The sequence below is a fragment of the Xenopus laevis genome, chromosome 1S, assembly GCF_017654675.1.
Source record: "Xenopus laevis strain J_2021 chromosome 1S, Xenopus_laevis_v10.1, whole genome shotgun sequence".
NCBI lineage: Eukaryota > Metazoa > Chordata > Amphibia > Anura > Pipidae > Xenopus > Xenopus laevis.
This window is the reverse complement of record NC_054372.1, coordinates 25417897-25437406: the sequence shown is the minus strand read 5'-3', so window position 1 is coordinate 25437406 and position 19510 is coordinate 25417897. Positions and strand designations below refer to the sequence as shown.

At 41.7% G+C, this 19510-nt stretch overlaps 1 protein-coding gene across 6 annotated transcripts in view; it reads left to right on the top strand.

The window, feature by feature from the left end:
* The first annotated feature begins 4633 nt into the window (after window positions 1-4633).
* The window catches only part of pds5a.S (PDS5 cohesin associated factor A S homeolog), a 62823-nt gene continuing 47946 nt past the window's right edge, over window positions 4634-19510 (top strand). For 2 of the 6 annotated variants that reach the window (XM_041576872.1, XM_041576889.1), the window contains exons 1-5: window positions 4686-4857; window positions 5183-5348; window positions 13114-13317; window positions 13656-13742; window positions 14522-14619. In XM_041576872.1, coding sequence (XP_041432806.1) covers window positions 5235-5348; window positions 13114-13317; window positions 13656-13742; window positions 14522-14619 — 503 coding nt within the window. In that variant the 5' untranslated portion in view covers window positions 4686-4857; window positions 5183-5234. 6 annotated transcript variants of the gene reach the window in all.

Here is a 19510-nt window from a genome sequence, read left to right as displayed (position 1 = left end):
ACAATGATATACTGTTTAATAGGTGCTGAGATCGTCTGGAAGGAGACATCAACTGGACTTTCATTTTTATGAACTAAGAAATTATTTGTTTATTGAAGGAATAAGTAAATTATATTTCCTTTACTTTTGGAAACTTCTTTGGGATGCAATAAAAAAGTGCAAGAACAAAGCTGATCACAGCAAACACCATCACAGGCCAAGCTGCATTCGGAATGCTTCCGTTTAGTTCCAGAACTGCAAATCCATATGATGCCACATGATAACTCTTCTACATAATCATTATTAAAAAAAAACAACTAAGAACTTGGTCACAGATGGAAGCTTGTAGGAAAGACATGCCAGGTCTGAATAAGGGAAGCATTATGGCTCATTTAGGGTATGGATTCCATTTCTTCAGGGCTCCTTAAAAGGGAATCAGTGACTGACATTTAAAATAATACAGTATTCTATTGTTATATTAAAAGAATATAATGCAAAAATCACTCACATGCAGGCAGCAGATGCTATTGTAGTAATATTTATGCAACGGCTTAAGATAGTGTGAAGCTCTTAGCTCTAGCACTTAGACCCCAGTCAGCATGCCAGGCCACAACTTAGGAAATTGGCTACTCAAGAATATGCCCATAGTAAGATATTAAACTAAATCCTGATCAATAACTGCTATGAGATGTGCATATTCTATCGGAAAAATATACTATGGGCAGCTATTATACGTGAAAGTTTGTTGAAGTATTAGGCCAACAGCACAATGCACTGGATAGTTGATGTATGAAAGCAAAAACAGTTTCTTCAAATTCAATCAGCAACCCCAACCTCTAATATCTCCCCTTGGCTTTGGATTAAAAATTGCCAGTGCAGAAAATAATTAATGTTTTATAGCCCTTTACTGAGTTGCCACTCTCATAGCTGCCAGATACTTCCTTATGATCCCAACAGCATGATGGATTTAGCAGGGAGCAGACTGGTATGTCAGTGCTATAAACTATTGTTTGAATGGTGGTGATGCCATTAACTTATTATAGGTAATTTCTGGCAGTATTTGCCCAATGCTTTTACATTACCTATCTGACTGCCTGCGTTCGTCTATAAGGGGGTTGCCATATTTGTGCAGAGTCCGTTAGCATTAGAAACTCTAACTGACAGGCTGAGATGGGACAGGCAGGTTAGCAAAACAGTCAGGTTTAGGAACTTCAACTAACAATTTCTTACAGAAACAAACCTCTCAGCAAAAAACAATTAGCATGACCTATAGGTAACTTTTAATGTACATTCATATTTTAAAAAGTAGTTTTTTAGTGTCAGTATCACTCGGAATGACATCATTCAGAGGCAGAGGAAGTTGGCAAGTGAGGCCCAAGTTTTGTGCCTGTAACTGCAAGCCACCAGATAAAAGCTATTAAGCATTCACCTGTAGCAGAAGTGACCAACACAATTATTTAGAAATCTGCAGACTACGGAAGTAAGGCACATAGGCTGACAATAGTGTGTTAGGAAAGATGAGAGCATGGGCTCCATTAAATGCCTTGTTTTGGCATATCCAATGTTGTTATACAAAACAACTGTGGCTAAAAAAATCAATATTGCAGGTCTGGATTTCAAACACCCTCCAACTATTTTTGGAGAAACTAGTCAGGATATCTATATGGATTGGATATCTAAATAAAAACCCAATAATTTGAAACATGGGAAACGTTTATTGATAATATACCACAGACAGTAAAAACCAAAATTCATGCATGTTTCCAATCTACGGATTGGTATAAACTAGGGACCATAAGGGGTGACCCACCAATAACCCTGTAAATGGGATCCTGCTGTGCACACTTAGAGACTTAAACAAGACACTATTTGTACCTGCATTGGTAAATTGTTGGAAAGCTACAGTGCATGATGTTAGAAAGTATAGAAATATGCATATTTGTTTTTAGTGCTTTGCACTCACATTAATAAGCAGAGTAATGGTCAAAAATACAGTCACACCTAATCTCCCCTATTTGCCATTCATGATACTCCATCCTTTACTTGCTTTGAAGAGCACACGGAGAGCCAGCCGAGCAATTCAACACTGTTAATTGTTCGCTGTTTAACAGTCTTGTTTATAAGTGTATTTGCAGCACAATTAGAAATATATTTACCAACAACTCATTAAAAAGCATCGAGTCACCTAGTGGCAAAAAAGGATATAACATGAAAAACAGGTTTGTTTGCAAGTCACATTATGAAAGTAAGAGCATATTTGTAAAAATAAATATAAAATATAAAAAAATGCAGTTTTACTGGGTGTTTTTCCACTGTTTCTGCCACTACTGGAAGATGTATTGGTATTACTCCTTATTCTAAAGGATCATGTTAATACTGTATATGAAAATAGAAATTAAAACTTGCTGGGAGACCTTTAAAGAACACATATAAGAGCAGGGTCGGACTGGGGGGTCCGGGGCCCATCAGGACTGGTGTCCAGGGCCCCCCTCTGGCCCCCGCTACCTACTTGTTAGGCGAATCCTTGCTCGGCGCCCAGGCGGCGAATCGCAAACGGAAACGGCGTTCGGCGCGCATGCGCAAACGGCGCTGCTATGCGCCAAAATTTTTTTTAAAAAACTGTTTGGGAGAGGGGGACTGGCCCGGCAGGGCCCACTAGGGTCGGGGCCCACCGGGTATTTTCCCGGTATCCCGCCGGGCCAGTCCGACACTGTATAAGAGGGTCATTATAATCATCCTTTTAAATCTCCTGTTAAAATAAAACTTCTGGTTGCTTCTCATAAGGCATTCATTTAATGGATGCTCCAAGCTAGACAATAGTTTAATGTGAGCAGCGCACTTTGTATGGGAGAAACTTTACACCATGTTACTGAATAAGTCTGGCTCTCCATGTGAATTTTATTTGGTTTTAGTTCTTAAAATATGACCCCACCAAAAATGCCACCTGAATGTTCTTCAGAAACATATATGTTATGAAGTGTAAATTTTCCATTATAATGACTTTTTTTTGCATTAGGTGAGGAGCTAAAGCTAAGCTTCATACACCATAGTGATAAAATCTACAGATGTGGCCAACAGGGCATTGAAAGTACTGTTTATATTTTGCAGATGATACTAAATTGTGCAGAACTATAGGTTCCATGCAGGATGCTGCCACTTTGCACAGTGATTTGTCTAAATTGGAAAACTGGGCAGCAAACTGGAAAATGAGGTTCAATGTTGATAAATGCAGGTTATGCACTTTGGCAAAAATAATGTAAATGCAAGTTATACACTAAATGGCAGTGTGTTGGGAGTTTCCTTAAATGAGAAGGATCTAGGTTTTTTTTGTAGATAACAAGTTGTCTAATTCTGGGCAGTGTCATTCTGTGCCTACTAAAGCAAATAAAGTTCTGTCTTGCATAAAAAAGGGCATTAACTTAAGGGATGAAAAAATAATTATGCCTCTTTATAGGTCCTTGGTGAGGCCTCATCTGGAGTATGCAGTGCAGTTTTGGACTCCAGTCCTTAAGAGGGATATAAATGAGCTGGACAGAGTGCAGAGACTAAGACTAAACTGGTCAGAGGGTTAGAAGACTTAAATTATGTGGGGAGACTGTCAAGGTTGGGGTTGTTTTCTCTGGAAAAAAGGCGCTTGTGAGGGGACACTTTACAAGTACATTAGGGGGAATTATAGACAAATAGCAGGGGATCTTTTTACCCATAAAGTGGATCACCGTACCAGAGGCCACCCCTTCAGACTAGAAGAAAAGAACTTTCATTTGAAGCAACGTAGGTGGTTCTTCACAGTCAGGACAGTGAGGTTGTGGAATGCACTGCCGGGTGATGTTGTGATGCTGATTCAGTTAATGACTATAAGAATGGCTTGGATGATTTCTTGGACAGACATAATATCAAAGGCTATTGTGATACTAAACTCTATAGTTAGTAGGGATGCACCGAATCCAGGCCGAATCCTTCTGCCTGGCCAAACCGAATCCTAATTTGCATATGCAAATTAAGGGCGGGGAGGGTAATCTCGTGAATTTTTGCACAAAACGAGGAAGTAAAAAATGTTTTCGGTTCTGTATTCGCCCAAACCTTTCGCAAAGGATTCAGGGGTTTGGCCGAAACCAAAATAGTGGATTTGGTGCATCCCTAATAATTAGTATAGCTATGGGTATATAGAATTTATGTGAGTGTAGGGAGGGGTGTGTGTATGGGGCTGGGTTTTCATTTGGAGGGGTTGAACTTGATGGACTTTGTCTTTTATCAACCCAATTTAACTATGTAACTATAAAGCACACTTTGGTGTTAGGTCCAGTGTAAACACAAAGAATAAAAAGTTACTTTTGGTCAATTTAATCAGTTGTCTTTCTCCTAAAGTAGCCCCTGAAGTGTGAAAAATCTGCCCTTTGTTTCCACAAAAATTCTGGAAGCCTCTGATGCCACTGTGAAAAAACAAAGTATGCAGATTCATAGTATACAGAAAAAACAAAAAGATACAAGTCAGAACTCTTCATAAAACATCAATTATTCTTATTAATAATGTACTGGGAGCTGAGGCTCAGTACAAATACAAGTTGTTCTTTTAGCTTCCTGACCAAACTAAGAGCTGTGCGCAAAACACAACCACCTGAAGCGCCAATGAACGCAAAACACTGACGTACAATGACACGTACAAGGTAGCGTGCCGCGTCACTGCGCTTATGTACGTGTAGTCGTGACGCTACGCTCTCGCGAGATGAGACCTGTGACGTCGGGGACTATTCGGGATTGCGGGCTGTGTTGAGAAAATCGTGACTGTCCCGCGAAAAGCGGGCACTGCTGGGCGGTATGCGTGTAATCTTTTAGAAAATTCGTCTTATTCCAGGGTCATCAATTGAAACTGATTTGTGGGTAAGGGACACCTCCTTGTGTTGCAAGCTTGGCCCTAATCTTCTAATTTTAGGAGGGGTGCCCAGTCTGTAAAGAGACACACATGAAATCCTGTGCTGACTGATCAATTTCCAGCTTTATGGCGCCATGGAGTCTCCCCTAAATCCTAGTCAGCCAGTCAGCATGCTTGTTTAGTTTTCAAGGGGCCATAGGACAATTTTCTGAAGGACAGTGAGCTCCCAACTTTTTTTTTGCCCTCCCCCCACATGTGTTTTGTTTACAGGTAGGGAGAGACACATTGAGGTGCTGGTGTTTTGCTTTCAGTGACTGTTTTGGTTTGTGACAGACAGAGGCCGGTGAAAGACTAATAAAGGAAAACAGGAGGAGGCGGCAGCATCATGGAATTCCCTACCCAGCCAAAGCTTGTGGATGTGAAAACCATCATCTACCCACCTGGAGTAAAAGAGATAACAGATAAAATTTCCAATGATGAAGTGGTCAAACGGCTCAAGGTAAGTTTTATCTCCAGCAGTTGTGTCTTGTGGCCGCCCTGCGGTGAGGACTGTAAGTCCTCGCTGTGTTTCCCTTCTTGATTTACATTACGATATGCTTAAAGGAATTGTTTAGTGTAAAAATAAAAACCGGGTAAATAGACAGACAGGCTGTGCAAAAAAATGTTTCTAATATAGTTAGTTAGCCAAAATAGTAATTTATAAAGGCTGGAGTGACAGGGTGTCAGCCAGAACACTACTTCCTGCTTTTCAGCTCTCTTGGTTTCCACTGGTTATCAGGCAGTAACCAATCAGTGACTTGAGGGGGGGAGGCACATGGGCCATAACTAGGGTTGTCACCTGGCCGGTAAAAATTATGGTTGATCCCAATGTTAATAGGGAAAAAAGATAAATGTATAGGAAGGCCGGTATTTTTTTCCAGAAAAGGTGGCAACCCTAGCCATAACTGTTGCTTTTGAATCTGAGCTGAATACTGAGGATCAATTACAAACTCACTGAACGGTATGTCCCATGTGGCCCCCCTTAAAGTCACTGACTAACTCAGAGTAAGGGTAAGGTCACACTGAGCGTTTCAGGGAGATTTAGTCGACTGGCGACTAATCGCCTCGTCTTTGCGGCGATCAATCTCTCCCCGAACGCCTTCCCTCACTCTGCGCTGGCTAAAATGAAAAATCACCGGCGCTGATCACATGCGGCGATTCGTTTTCTGAAGTCGTCCGAAGTGGAAACTTGGGCAACTATGAAAAACAAATCGCCGCCTGTGATTAGCGCCAGCAATTTTTAATTTTAGCCGAGGCGATTAGTCGCCAGGTGACTACATTTTCCAGAAAGGCCCAGTGCGAACTTACCCTTAGAGAGCTGAAAAGCAGGAAGTAGTGTTCTGTTATGTTAGACATCCAGTCACTCCAGTGACTTTGCACAGCCTATCTATTTACCCAGTTTTCATTTTTATATTGAACTGTTCCTTTAAATCAGAGGAGAAGCTACTCGGGGCAACAGAACACTGCATTGTTGACATTGTTTGTAGTGGTTGGGGGCAGTTATTGAACTGATGTAGAAGTTTATGGGGCAATTGGAGATGAGTGGGTTTCGGATGCATGCATTTCTCCAGTGTGCACTAATTCATTTGTGCTGGGCACGCACACAGTATAAACGGTGAACTGTGTTGCAAGTGATGCACATGTCGGTAATCAAGTATGTCCAACTGAATCCTTGGAGGTAACTGCTATATGCTTTCCCCTCATTTGTAGGACCTTGACCACTCATCTAACTTTCAATCTGTGATCAGTCTGTAGTGGCCATTTTGCAGTAAATTTTATTTTGGTGTTTTTGATAATACTTTTGTTTATTGTTTCATACAGTCACACACACACACACGCGAGGAATATCGACACTGGGATTATTTTCTATGCAAGTAAAAAGATTATTTATTGAACTCCGCATTTAGAATAATTCTCCTGACGAAGATCAGGATCGAAACATGGTTCATTAAATAATCTTTTTACTTGCATAGAAAATAATCCCAGTGTCGCTATTCCTCGCATACATATCCATTTTATTTATATATATATATATATATATATATATATATATATATATATATATATATATATATATATATATATATAGTGAATAAAGTACTCCCTCTTGTAAAATATAAGGATATTTTAAGTTACCGAAGAGTTTCGTGACCATATAAAAACACGAGGCCGAGTGTTTTTATACAGGTCATGGAACTCCGAGGTAACTTCTAATATCCTCATATTTTACAACTGGGGCTACTTTATTTATTATAATACACAAGTTTCAGTGAGTCATGTGTATATGTATGTATGTATATATGTATATATATATATATATATATATATATGTGTGTGTGTATATATATATATATATGTGTGTGTGTGTGTATATATATATATATATATATATATATATATATATATATATATATATATATATATATATATATATATATATATATATATATAAATGAGAGAGCAGTGTATTACTTTGGACCATTGCTGCAAAAGGAGATTTATTCCCACAGTTACGTTTTTGGGCCAACACTGTGTATGTACCTCCTACAATTATACAGTGCTTTGCATCAATATTAATTTCTCCTTGGACATTTTCACAAGTATCAGCTTTGCACTTTGTTCTGGAGTAAGTTTGACCTATTTTTTCAGCCAGATTTTCTATAGATTCTTCAAGTTATGGGGTTGATGCTTGTCTGCCTTAAATAATGTTACAAATGAACTACACACATTGCCTTAAAGGAACAGTAACATCAACATTTTTAAAAAAAAAATTCATTAGAATACAACGGAAAAAAAAACACCAAGACAAATTAAAATTTAAAATTGCAAAGCCTTTATTAAGAAATAACTTACCGAAACTCGACTTCCGCTCCTCTTCAGAAAAGGCGACATGGCGACCATCCATAGTGCGGCGTTGGATTTCTCCTCCCTGGCTCTCTCTCCTATTGTACTGACAACAGGACAATGTCGGATGGTGCTGGAAAGCGGTCCAGCTGGATGAAGAGCTGAAGTGTCCGGCTCCTTCTACAGGGAGCCCATTATACTCCCCTGCTCCCACCGCCTGGAAGTCAGTGAAGCATTGAACCGGCCAAATCCTCTCGCTGCCAATCCGGGCAAAGCTTTATTACTCCTTCTAGTCAGATCGGTGTGACCCAAGCAGGACAGAGCGTATCCTGTTGGTGATCCAATAGTAACTCCAGCACTTGTGAATCGGCGCTGCTACTGCCACCTCCCGTGACAGAGGAAAGAGGAGGACTGTTCACACAGTACCAGGCTGTAAGCGCTTCTGTTTAGTCTGGGTAAGATCAGCGGTAATGCCATGTTTCTGCCAGGCACTTCCTAATGAATTTGCAACTGACAGTTGTGAGAGATGCCATACAGATCCAATACGCACATACAGATTCAATTATTGTGGTCAGTCTATGTAAAGCTTTCTCTACTGCAGACAGATAGCGCAAGGGATGCGCCTGTCCCTTGGACTGCACATTGAACTCACCTATTCGTAAAGCCCGTGGAGCAGCGATGCGCGCAAATAGACCAGCGGAATTAGCGCAGGAGGTGGCATTACCCCTTATCTTACCCAGACTAAACAGAAGCACACACAGCCCAGTACGCACAGTCCTTCTCTTTCCCCTGTCACGGGAGGCGGCGGTAGCAGCGCCGATTCACAAGTGCTGGAGTTACTATTGGATCACCAACAGGATACGCCGACCCGCAGGGTAATGCTTTGTCCTGCCTGGGTCACACATTGATCTGACTAGAAGGAGTAATAAAGCTTTGCCCGGGTTGGCAGCGAGAGGATTTGGCCGGTTCAATGCTTCACCGACTTCCAGGCTGTGGGAGCAGGGGAGTATAATGGGCTTTCCTGCTGTCAATACAATAGGAGAGATAGCCAGGGAGGAGAAATCCAGCGCCGCACTATGTATGGTTGCCTTTTCTGAAGAGGAGCGGAAGTGTAGTTTTGGTAAGTTATTTCTTAATAAAGGCTTTGCAAATTTAAATTTGTCTTGGTGGGTTTTTTTTTCGTTGTATTTTAATGAAAAAATTTTTAAAAATGTTTTGATGTTACTGTTCCTTTAATCTTTGTACTTTAACATTGTTCTTTGAGTAATGACTTATTTGTTCTACCTCTCCTCCCACCTGTGTTACACGTGGGTCTTTATATGGTTCATCCTAAACTATCGTGAAGTATGGTGGTTGTTGTACTGGTAAGATGCTGTGGGACTGCTTTTTATCAGCAGGGACTGAACACTTTGTTGACTATAAGAAAGAATAGTGTTAAATTCAGGTAAAAAGGTTGCTCATAAGCCTCTGGTTGGGAATCGCTGGTCTTGGAGCTCTTTCATGTGTTAGACGTGTACATCTGTTTACAGTGAGAGCAAAACGTAATGCTCCACTTTGCAACGACAGTGTTTACAGTTTCATGATTTTACACTTTGTGGCAAAAGTTCAGGGAATGCCCTTTCCTGTTTCAGTATAATAATGCCCTATTCACAAAGTAAAGTCTTTGCGGAATGGGTTTGCAGAAACAGGAGGAAGAACTTGAGTGACCTGCACAGATCCTCTGACCGTAACCCAAACTGAATACATCTGGGAAGAATAAGTACACTGGCTGTGAACCTCACTAATGCTCCTGGCCAAATACTGAATACTTGTGGTCGTATAGTAAACCCGTAACCATTTTAAAGAAAAATTAAATTATCAAATATAGCTAGAAATGCTGTATTATTGTAGTCTGTATGTTAAACTTTTGTAGGCACCCATTGGTTGAAGACGTGTGAAGTTGTTCAGAAGAAGCTCTTCATATTCTAATCTTGGTTGTCCATCTTTAAAGGAACAGTTTAGTGTAAAAGTATAGGCTGTTCAAATTAAAAATTGTTTTCAATATCTCCTCTTTAAAGGCTGGAGTGAATGCATGTCCAGTAGCCAGAACACTACAGGTATGGGACCTGTTATGCAGAATGCTTGGGACTTGGGGTTTTCCTGATAAGGGATCTTTCCATAATTAAGATATTCATGCCCTAAGTCTGCTAGAATCATTTAAACATTCTTATTGGCTGATTTTGCTTCCAATGAGGATTATTTATATCTTAGCAGGGATCAAGTACAAGGTACTGTTTTATTATTACAGAGAAAGCAGAAAGCACTTTTAAAAATTTAGATTATTTGGATAAAATGGAGTCTATGGGAGACGGCCTTTCCGTAATTCAGAGCTTACTGGATAATGGGTTTCCGGATAACTGATTTTATACCTGTACTTCCTCCTTTTTATAAGCAGTATAACAAATAGATTTGTTTAATTTTTGGAATACTTATATATCATAAGCCTAGTTTTATTCATGAAACTAAATCAAAGTATTAGATGGGCTTTGAGGGAATAAAATGGCTCATCTGCACAATAAACAGCTGCTTAGCAAAGCCAAGTAAACTTTTTACCAGGTTCATAATTTCATTGGCATCTGCGTGTACAAGAAGCAAACTACAAACTAAGGGGGTTATTTAGCAAAGTCTGATTTTATCTCAACATTTTCTGCTACAAACTCAGATCAAAGCCGCTCTGGTTTTTTACGTATATTTAAAATGAAATTTTCCTGAAAATTTGCTTTGCTGGGAAAAAAAAATCAGATTGTCAAGATTTTTCACATGAAAACTCAGATTTCTTATGCTTTTTTGGCCGAAAACTTCGGGGTATTGCACGAAAACCAGCGCACATCAAAAAATTATTGGGGCTTCTCCATTGACTTATATGCAACCTCAACAGGTCTCAGATGCTGGATTTTCTAATCCTGGCTTTTCTAGCCTCGGGGTTTAAAGGAGAAGGAAAGGCAAACCATAAATAGGACTCGAATCAAAGTATTGTGGACAATACAAACTGTATTGAGACAAAGTTTCAATACAGTTTGTATTGTCAACAGCATCAAGCACTTGCGGTGCGCTGCGAGGGGACACACATTTTTACTTAGCAGGCTACGGTGAGGCACAAATTCAATGATTATTAAATAGCTTTATATGTATTTAACGCTGGATAGAAGATTTAGTTATAAAATGAAAAAACATACTGAAGGAGCGCTCCTAGTTGTTTTGAGCGTTCGTGATAATCGTTGTCTTCTTGCTGCCGCTACTGAGCTGCTGGCGCTGATTCCTAATGAGCGCTACATCAGTAGTGACCCACTCTAGGGGTCAACAAATTTTTTTCCGCGCATGCGCCTTGAGGAGAATGAGGTGAAGGAAGCGTTCGTTACTTTTCTAAGATGGCACCTGTCTGACTAAACAAGCAATCCGAAGAAGGACATGGAATATACATAATTAGAATGGACTGTGACTTGCTACCCTAGGGATTTAGGAGGTCTTGGGTTGTACATTACAGGGAGATTGTTTTTTTCCTTCCTTCTCCTTTAATATAGTAAATAACCCTCTTAATATCATAGCTACACTTCAAGGAGCTTATTCACTGCTGGCCTAGATAAGTAAATGTATCTGCTGCACTTGCTCAGCAGCTTACAACTTGACATTATTAAATGAGCTGCAGAATATGTTACTACTGTATAACATTTCTGTAATTTGTTAGCCTTCATTATTTCGTTCCTCTTCTAATGAGTATTTTTACTCAAATATTACAATACGTCAACTTTTAATCAGACCATAACCTCAATACTGAGTACTAGTTATATTGAATAGTTTTAACCCCCCCCCCTCCACTTTGGCACACAACACATTAGCTTTATATCACATGCAGAAACCATGGCATTCAATTGTCAGGATAGTGGTGATTATTATTATAGCCAGTTGCTACTGGTATTTGATATAACCTCAAGTATGGACATTACCACCTCCCTTGAGTCCAGCCCCTAAAACCCCCTGCATACCCAGAAATATGTGCTTTGATTTGCTGAATTTAATTTTTTTGTAATTGCTGAAGCCAGTAAAGAAATGTAGTTTCTGATGGATAGGACACTGGTTAAGGCAATTGCTGCAGGGTTGACAAGAAATTCCCCATTTAAAGGGATATCTACAGAAGAAATCGATCGACACATGATGGATCATCGCCGCGTACCCTTTTCTGAAGAGGAGCGCAAGCGGAGTTTCGTTGTTATTAATAAAGACGTAGCGATTTAAAAGTTTCCTTTGTCTTTGTGTGGTTTTTTTGTTCTATACTAACATTGTTTTTTAAAAAAAATTGATGTTACTGGTCCTTTAAGGGGGCGTCTGAGGTGAGAAAGTTGATTTACAGTAAAGGCTGTAGGTGGCATGGAGAGTGAGGTGGAATGTTGTGCTTACTGTGCTCTGTGATTGACAGTGGAGGGTTTCCTTTGACTCGCATTTTTTTGTAGGTGTTGCATATCTGCTTCATTTTTTATTTTTAAAAGTTTTTTTTTATATGAATGACTTGTTTGTTTACAAATAAATGCAGAAACTGTATATTTTATGATGACTTCTATATTTGACTACCTAACTGGAGATGCGCTTTAATGACAGATATAAGGTATAGTTAAAGTGATACTGTCATGTGAATCATGTTTTTATCAAAACACATCAGTTAATAGTGCTGCTCCAGCAGACTTCTGCATTGAAATCCAATTCTCAAAAGAGCACTGACTGGGGGCAGCTGGGAAATTGACAATATGTCTAGCCCCATGACAGATTTCAAAATTGAAAATAACAAAATCTGTTTGCTCTTTTGAAAAATGGATTTCAGCGCAGAATTCTGCTGGAGCAGCACTATTAACTGATGCATTTTGAAAAAAACATGTTTTCCCATGACTGTATCTCTTTAACAATTTTTTATAAATTGGGGATGCATAGAATCCACTTTTTTGGTATTTGCCCAAACCCATTGTGGAAGATTAGAGAACTACAGGTATTGCACAGTTAAAAAATGTTCTACTTCCTTGTTTGTGTGACCAAAAATCTTGTGATTTTAAGGATTCGGTTTGGCTAATACAATATTTCTCCCATTACAACCTCAATTGCTTATGCTTGTAATAGTTTAAAATAGCTTTACTTAGGCCCAAATTGCTTCAGACACACAAGGGATTGATCAAAGCACATTCTCCGGCCCATTGTTGTAAGTGTATCTAATTTTGTAAGACCTATATAAATTTCCAAAAACTGGTATTTTAGGATGATAGCAGTCTTCCCTGGATGCATCTGTTGTTTGTACACTATTCAAGAATCATTCTATAAAGTGTTTGTCATTTAATAAATATAAAAAAATTGCTTTGCAGATGGTGGTTAAAACGTTTATGGATATGGACCAAGATTCTGAAGAAGAGAAACAGCAATATCTTCCTCTAGCCCTGCATCTTTCATCTGATTTCTTCCTCAGGAATCCAAACAAAGATGTTCGTCTACTTGTTGCCTGTTGCTTGGCTGATATTTTCAGGATATATGCCCCAGAAGCACCTTACACCTCTCATGATAAATTAAAGGTATAAAGTGGACAATCCATCTCTTTCCATATTGAGCATCATCATCCTGAATTTCACTTGTGGGTATAAGAATGTGTCCATAATCATGCAGCGTTTAGCCCATTGGCCCATGTATGGGCCTATAATATCTTGCTCTGTAATTAGTGTGTCATTTGAACTCTTGATTAGGGCAGGCAGAAAATCACCTTGACCAATGACCAGACTAGACCAAGCATATTGTTTTTGAATTGGTAAAATTAATAAAACTATCTTGATCTTTCCTTGCCTTTATCAACTTTGTGTTTGCCAGTTGTTTCTAACAAGGAACAGTTCTTAAAATTGTTTTGTTGCCTTAACAGGAGATTTTCTTGTTCATAACAAGACAACTTAAAGGTCTAGAAGATACAAAGAGCCCACAGTTCAACAGATATTTTTACTTGCTAGAGGTAAGTTGTGCATTGTTTCTAAATCAGACCTTAAAAATATGATGAAGTACCACCCAGTGCCAGAACCTTCAAATGTAGCCACAATCCGTATTATCAGAGGTTTGACTGTATATAACACGCTTTGGCATCAGTTACACTGTGTGTCACACTTAAAGGAGAAGGAAAGCAGTTTATTGCCAATAGATTGGTCGCAATAGTGCAAAATAACACTATTTATTCTGTAGAATGCTGTACCATACCTAAGTAAATGGCTCTAAAAGTTGTTTGTTTAGGCTAACAGCTGCCATATTAGCTTGGTCTGACACCACTTCCTGCCTGAGTCTCTCCCTGTTCACTCATAGCTCTGGGCTCAGATTACAGCAGGGAGTGGGAAAAGGGAGGGGTGAGGAAGAGCGGAGCAAACTGAGCATGCTCAAGCCCTAGCCCTGGAGGTTTATTCTGAAAACTGGAAGTCTGATACAGAAGCCCATGAGTACACAATAGAAGAAAATAAATGCTGTGTTTCTTTTGACAGAGGAAGCAGAGCAGCATTATTTTGAGGGTTTACTGGTGTATTTATATAGACCTTTCTGATATAAAGCTTATTTAGTTTTAGCCTTTCCTTCTCCTTTAAACCTCACCCTTTTAGCCCCGTTATCATATGCCAGCCACTATCAGAGTTGTTCTTTCAATTCCTTGCTGCAGGAACGCTTTTACCATTGGAACATTTCCTATCATTAGTATTATTAAAATGTTTGTTACTACTTTTTTGGCATACTTCTATTTTTCTCCTATTTTAGAACTTAGCCTGGGTTAAATCATACAATATTTGCTTTGAGTTGGAAGACTGCAATGAAATCTTCATTCAACTTTTTAAAACTCTATTCTCTGTTATCAAGTAAGTTTTTATTTTTTTTTATTTTTTTTTTTTTAAAATTTTTCAAGATGTATTGCTTGTATTTTACAGCTCCAATTCCTATCACCAATCACCATCTGTGATTGAATAAATGTTTAAGGGTTTGGGCCTTAAATGTTAAAAATATTGGCACTTATACTGCTTACATGGAGAAATGTATTTTTCTGGCGAGGGAAATTACCAACAGACCTCCATGATGTCATCTTAATTTATTTACAGGCGTCCTCCCTTGCATTGTTTTGCCCTTCATCACTAGCTTATTTAAGAAAAAAAATGTGACCGAATAGTTGCAGTTGTGTGTTGTTGCAAAAAATGGAAAGGTTTAATAAATCACGAAAAATTGTTTTTTCTCTAAGTCATCTTGAGGGACACAGGGACAATGGTATAGCTGGTACATCCAGGAGGGCAGGACACAACAATAGGAAAAACTTAGCCCCTCCTCTACTGGCTATACCCCCAGCAGGCGGAGCTTAGATCAGTTTTTGTTGTGTCCTCAGGAGGATAGGACGTCAGAATTGTACTCTGTTTATTATTTTCAATTTTGTCAGTTGCTTGACACCAGGGAATGCCCAGACCCTCTACACTGAGCAGAGGCTACCCATAGGCATTCCCCAACGTGGGACCTGACTCCGGGGCCATTAATTTGCCATCCAGTCTCATAATAGTCTCCCCTTTTTTAGGTGGAAACTGACTGGCCGGAGGGCAGAGGAGAAAGCGCAGGACTCTGTGAGTATATCGTGCTGTCCTACTCTCCTCTCTTCTATCTCTCTCTCTGCATATTAGAGGTGAGATCTGTCTCCTAAGGAAGCACCAAAAAGACAAGCGCTGTTCAGCCACGGCGCTGCCAGAAAGGAAGTGAGACTAGCTGTGAGCAGGGCTCCCACACCCCTCCTTCATGTTCCCCTCCCTCCTCCTATAGGGAACGGAGCTGAAGGGGCAGCGCTGTAATAATGTAAATGCGCACCTGTGTGTGGGGAGTGTCAGCTGTTTTAAACAAAGGGCGGCCATAGCCGCAATGGCAGAAGCCTCCCTGGTGCGCAGGAACGATCCGCGCTAGTTTGGCGCGTCTTCCTCTAGGTCTCGCGTGATCTGAACGCTCCTTCAGTTCACGGTGGCCATTTTGTTTCACCGCACCGGAGCTGGGGGCAAGAGACAGTGCGCATACTATAGCGCAACAACAGCGCAATAAGAGCGCCTTTGGGGGAAGCGTTTTTCAGCTTCTAGACCTCTGCAGCCTCCTTCATATTGAGACAGCAGCAGACACAGGAGACAGCTGCGGGAGACACCATAGCAGCCTGCCTTCGCTGCCAGTCCCCAGGGAAAGACTCCTCTGCTGGGTTTACCACAGCACGGTTTGAGCTAAGATATTCATTGCTGTATATTATATATTATATATATTGCATATAATACTCTGTAGTGTATCTGCTACTAAAATGTCTGAGGGACCTAGTGACAAGCCTTTTTCTAGGGGGGCACCTTCTGCCCAAGTCAGATATTTAGCTTGTGCCACATGCCGCAAACGTTTGCCCTCTGGGCATAAAGAACCTTTATGTGCTAAGTGTAAGCCACCTGTGGTTGGTCCTGAATCTCCAGAACCTGTTCCTCCCCAAGTAGACCAGGGGGGCCAAGGGGAACCAGCATCTCGAGTCTCCGCCTCACCTCCAAGGCCATCTCATATACAACCATCTACTCCAGAGTGGGCAGCGCAGTTAGCTTCTGGGATACCTAAGTTAGCACAGTCTCTGGACAAGTTGCTTTCCCGTCTAGACAAGCCAAAGGGGAGAGTTTCAAAGCGTAGAGCTCCTTCTCCATCTGATGAAGAGAGCGATTCTCCTTCCAGATGTTTTTCGCCATTCCTACCTGATTCTGGAGATGAATTCGGGCAATCAGACGGCGAACTCTTATCAGACTCAGAAAGGGAGGATGAGGATTCGCGCAGGAATTCCTCAGAGTCTGTGGATGCACTCATTACCTCTGTACATGAAACCCTTCATTTTCAGGACCCAGGGGCATCATCTGACACAGCAAAGAGCCTGTTTAAACGTCATAGTAAGACTTCACCTGTTTTTCCTGCACATGCTCAACTTGATCAGATCATACAGCAGGAATGGGATACTCCGGAGAGACGTTTTCAAACAGGGGGCAAGAGCACCCTACTACCACAGCCTAAAGCTCGGCCCTCCTTCCGCAGGGGAAAATTTTTTCGTGGCTCCCAAGCCAAGCACACGAGATCTTCTCCACCTCGATCATCCTTTGCAAGGGGAGTGGTTAAACAGAGGACGTTTTAGCGGAAAACAGAGATCCTCCTGGCAAAATAAGAAACACATCCCTAAGGCTGGGGACAAGACTGCCTCAGCATGACTACGTCTGCACTTCGGCAGTCACCGGTCCGATAGGGGGCAGGCTCGGCAAATTTTCCAAGGCATGGACCACACTCATACAAGACTCATGGGTTCACGAGGTAGTAACCCAGGGCTACCATCTAGAATTTGCCTCAAGCCCCCCCCATCGTTTCTTCATGTCCAGACTGCCACAGAACCCAGACAAGAAGACAGCCTTTCTCAGCGCAATATCAGCCCTTTCGAAAGAGCAAGTCATCATTCCCGTACCGGTCACAGAACTTTTCAAGGGCTACTATTCGAACCTCTTTGTAGTGCCCAAGAAGGACGGATCGGTAAGACCAATTTTAGATCTCAAGGAATTAAACAAATTTCTTCGTTATCGAAGATTCAAGATGGAGTCTCTCAGATCTGTCATCGCGGCGATGTCCCCAGGACAATTCCTGATTTCTCTAGACATAAAGGATGCCTACCTTCATGTTCCCATTTTCCCACCGCATCAGAAATATTTGAGATTTGCCTTCCAAAATTGCCACTATCAGTTCACAAGCCTTCCCTTCGGGCTAATGTCCGCTCCGAGGGTCTTCACAAAGATCATGGCAGCAGCAACTGCAGTGATTCGCAATGCCGGAGTTTCCATCACACCCTACCTGGACGACCTGCTAATCAAAGCACCCTCCTCCTCGGAAGCTCAGAGATCTCTCTAAACTTCCAGGGACAAGCTCCAGGAGCTAGGCTGGGTCTTAAATCTAGAAAAGTCTTCCCTAACGCCCAGCCAATCCATGGTTTTCCTCGGCATGCAATTCAACACACAAACACAGAGAATTTATCTACCTCAAGAAAAGGTCTGTCATCTCCAAGCCTTAGTAAGGTCGCTCCTTCAGAAGCCTCAACACTCAGTCAAGTTCTGCATGAGGGTGTTAGGGGTCATGGTATCCGCCATAGAAGCAGTACCTTTCGCCCAATTCCATCTACGGGAACTCCAGTGGAATATTCTGAGGTCTTGGAAGAGGAAATCCCTCCTTCAAGAGATTCGACTTTCCAACAAGACAAGAGCGTCTCTTCTCTGGTGGTTGGACCACACACATCTGTCCCTGGGCAGACCTATGGGAGAACCGACATGGCGCATACTCACGACGGATGCGAGTCTATTCGGATGGGGAGCAGTCCTCGAGGGTCTCTCGGCTCAGGGTCAGTGGAACTCACGGGAAGTGAGACTACAAATCAACTTGCTCGAGATTCGTGCAATCCGCCTAGCCCTAATCCATTGGCAACAGATCCTACAAGGTCAGGCCGTAAAGATACAGTCCGACAACGCTACAGCGGTGGCCTATATCAACCACCAGGGGGGCACAAGAAGCAGAGGTGCACTAGACGAAGTCAATCTCATTTTCAAGTGGGCCGAGGCTCATCAGACCCATCTGTCAGCCATTTACATCCCAGGACTGCTAAACTGGGAAGCGGACTATCTAAGCAGACAATCCCTAGACCCAGGGGAGTGGTCATTGAAGGACGAGATCTTCCAGGAGATAATACGGAGGTGGGGCATCCCAGAGGTGGATCTAATGGCGACCAGGCACAACCGAAAGGTCCCAGCGTTCATAGCTCGATACAGAGATCCACTAGCCATAACAGCAGACGCTCTGACAGCCAAATGGCAGTTCCATCTGGCCTATGCATTTCCTCCCTTACCTCTCGTACCCAGGACTCTCAGGAAACTTCAGCGAGAGCAGACCACTCTCATCCTCATAGCACCGAGGTGGCCGAGACGCTCCTGGTACACAGACCTTCTCAGCATGTCCGTGGCAGAGCCTTGGACCCTACCTCAAGTCCCGGATCTTCTAATGCAAGGTCCAATCCGCCACCCAAACCCAACCAATCTAAATTTGACGGCATGGCTCTTGAAACCAAGATTCTGATCCAGAAGGGGTTTTCCCAGGCAGTAGCTAACACCATGTGCGCGGCCAGAAAGCCTGTCTCGGCAAAGACCTACCATAGAGTCTGGTCTACCTACCACCAATGGTGTGTACGTCACAAGATGCAGTTCCAACGGTTCTGTATTCCGAACATTCTGGAGTTCCTGCAAGAGGGTCTTTCCATGGGGCTATCCCTTGGCTCTCTTAAATCACAAGTCTCCGCCTTATCTGTCCTTTTTCAAGAACGGATTGCTCTTTTGCCGGACGTCAAGACCTTTATGCAGGGAGTATCACATTTGGCTCCTCCAGTTCGTGTACCAGCTCCTCTATGGGATCTCACCTTAGTCTTACGGGCTCTTCAAGACCCTCCTTTCGAGCCACTAGGATCCGTACCGCTTCTCTGGCTTACCTGGAAAACTGTCTTCCTTCTGGCCATTGCCTCTGCGAGACGTGTTTCAGAGCTCAGTGCACTGTCATGCAAACCTCCCTTCCTCGTTTTTCACCACGATAGAGCAGTCCTACGCACCATTCCATCTTTTTTGCCTAAGGTAGTATCTGATTTTCACCTAAACCAGGAAATTACAATACCGACCTTCTGCCCTTCACCTTCCAACCCTA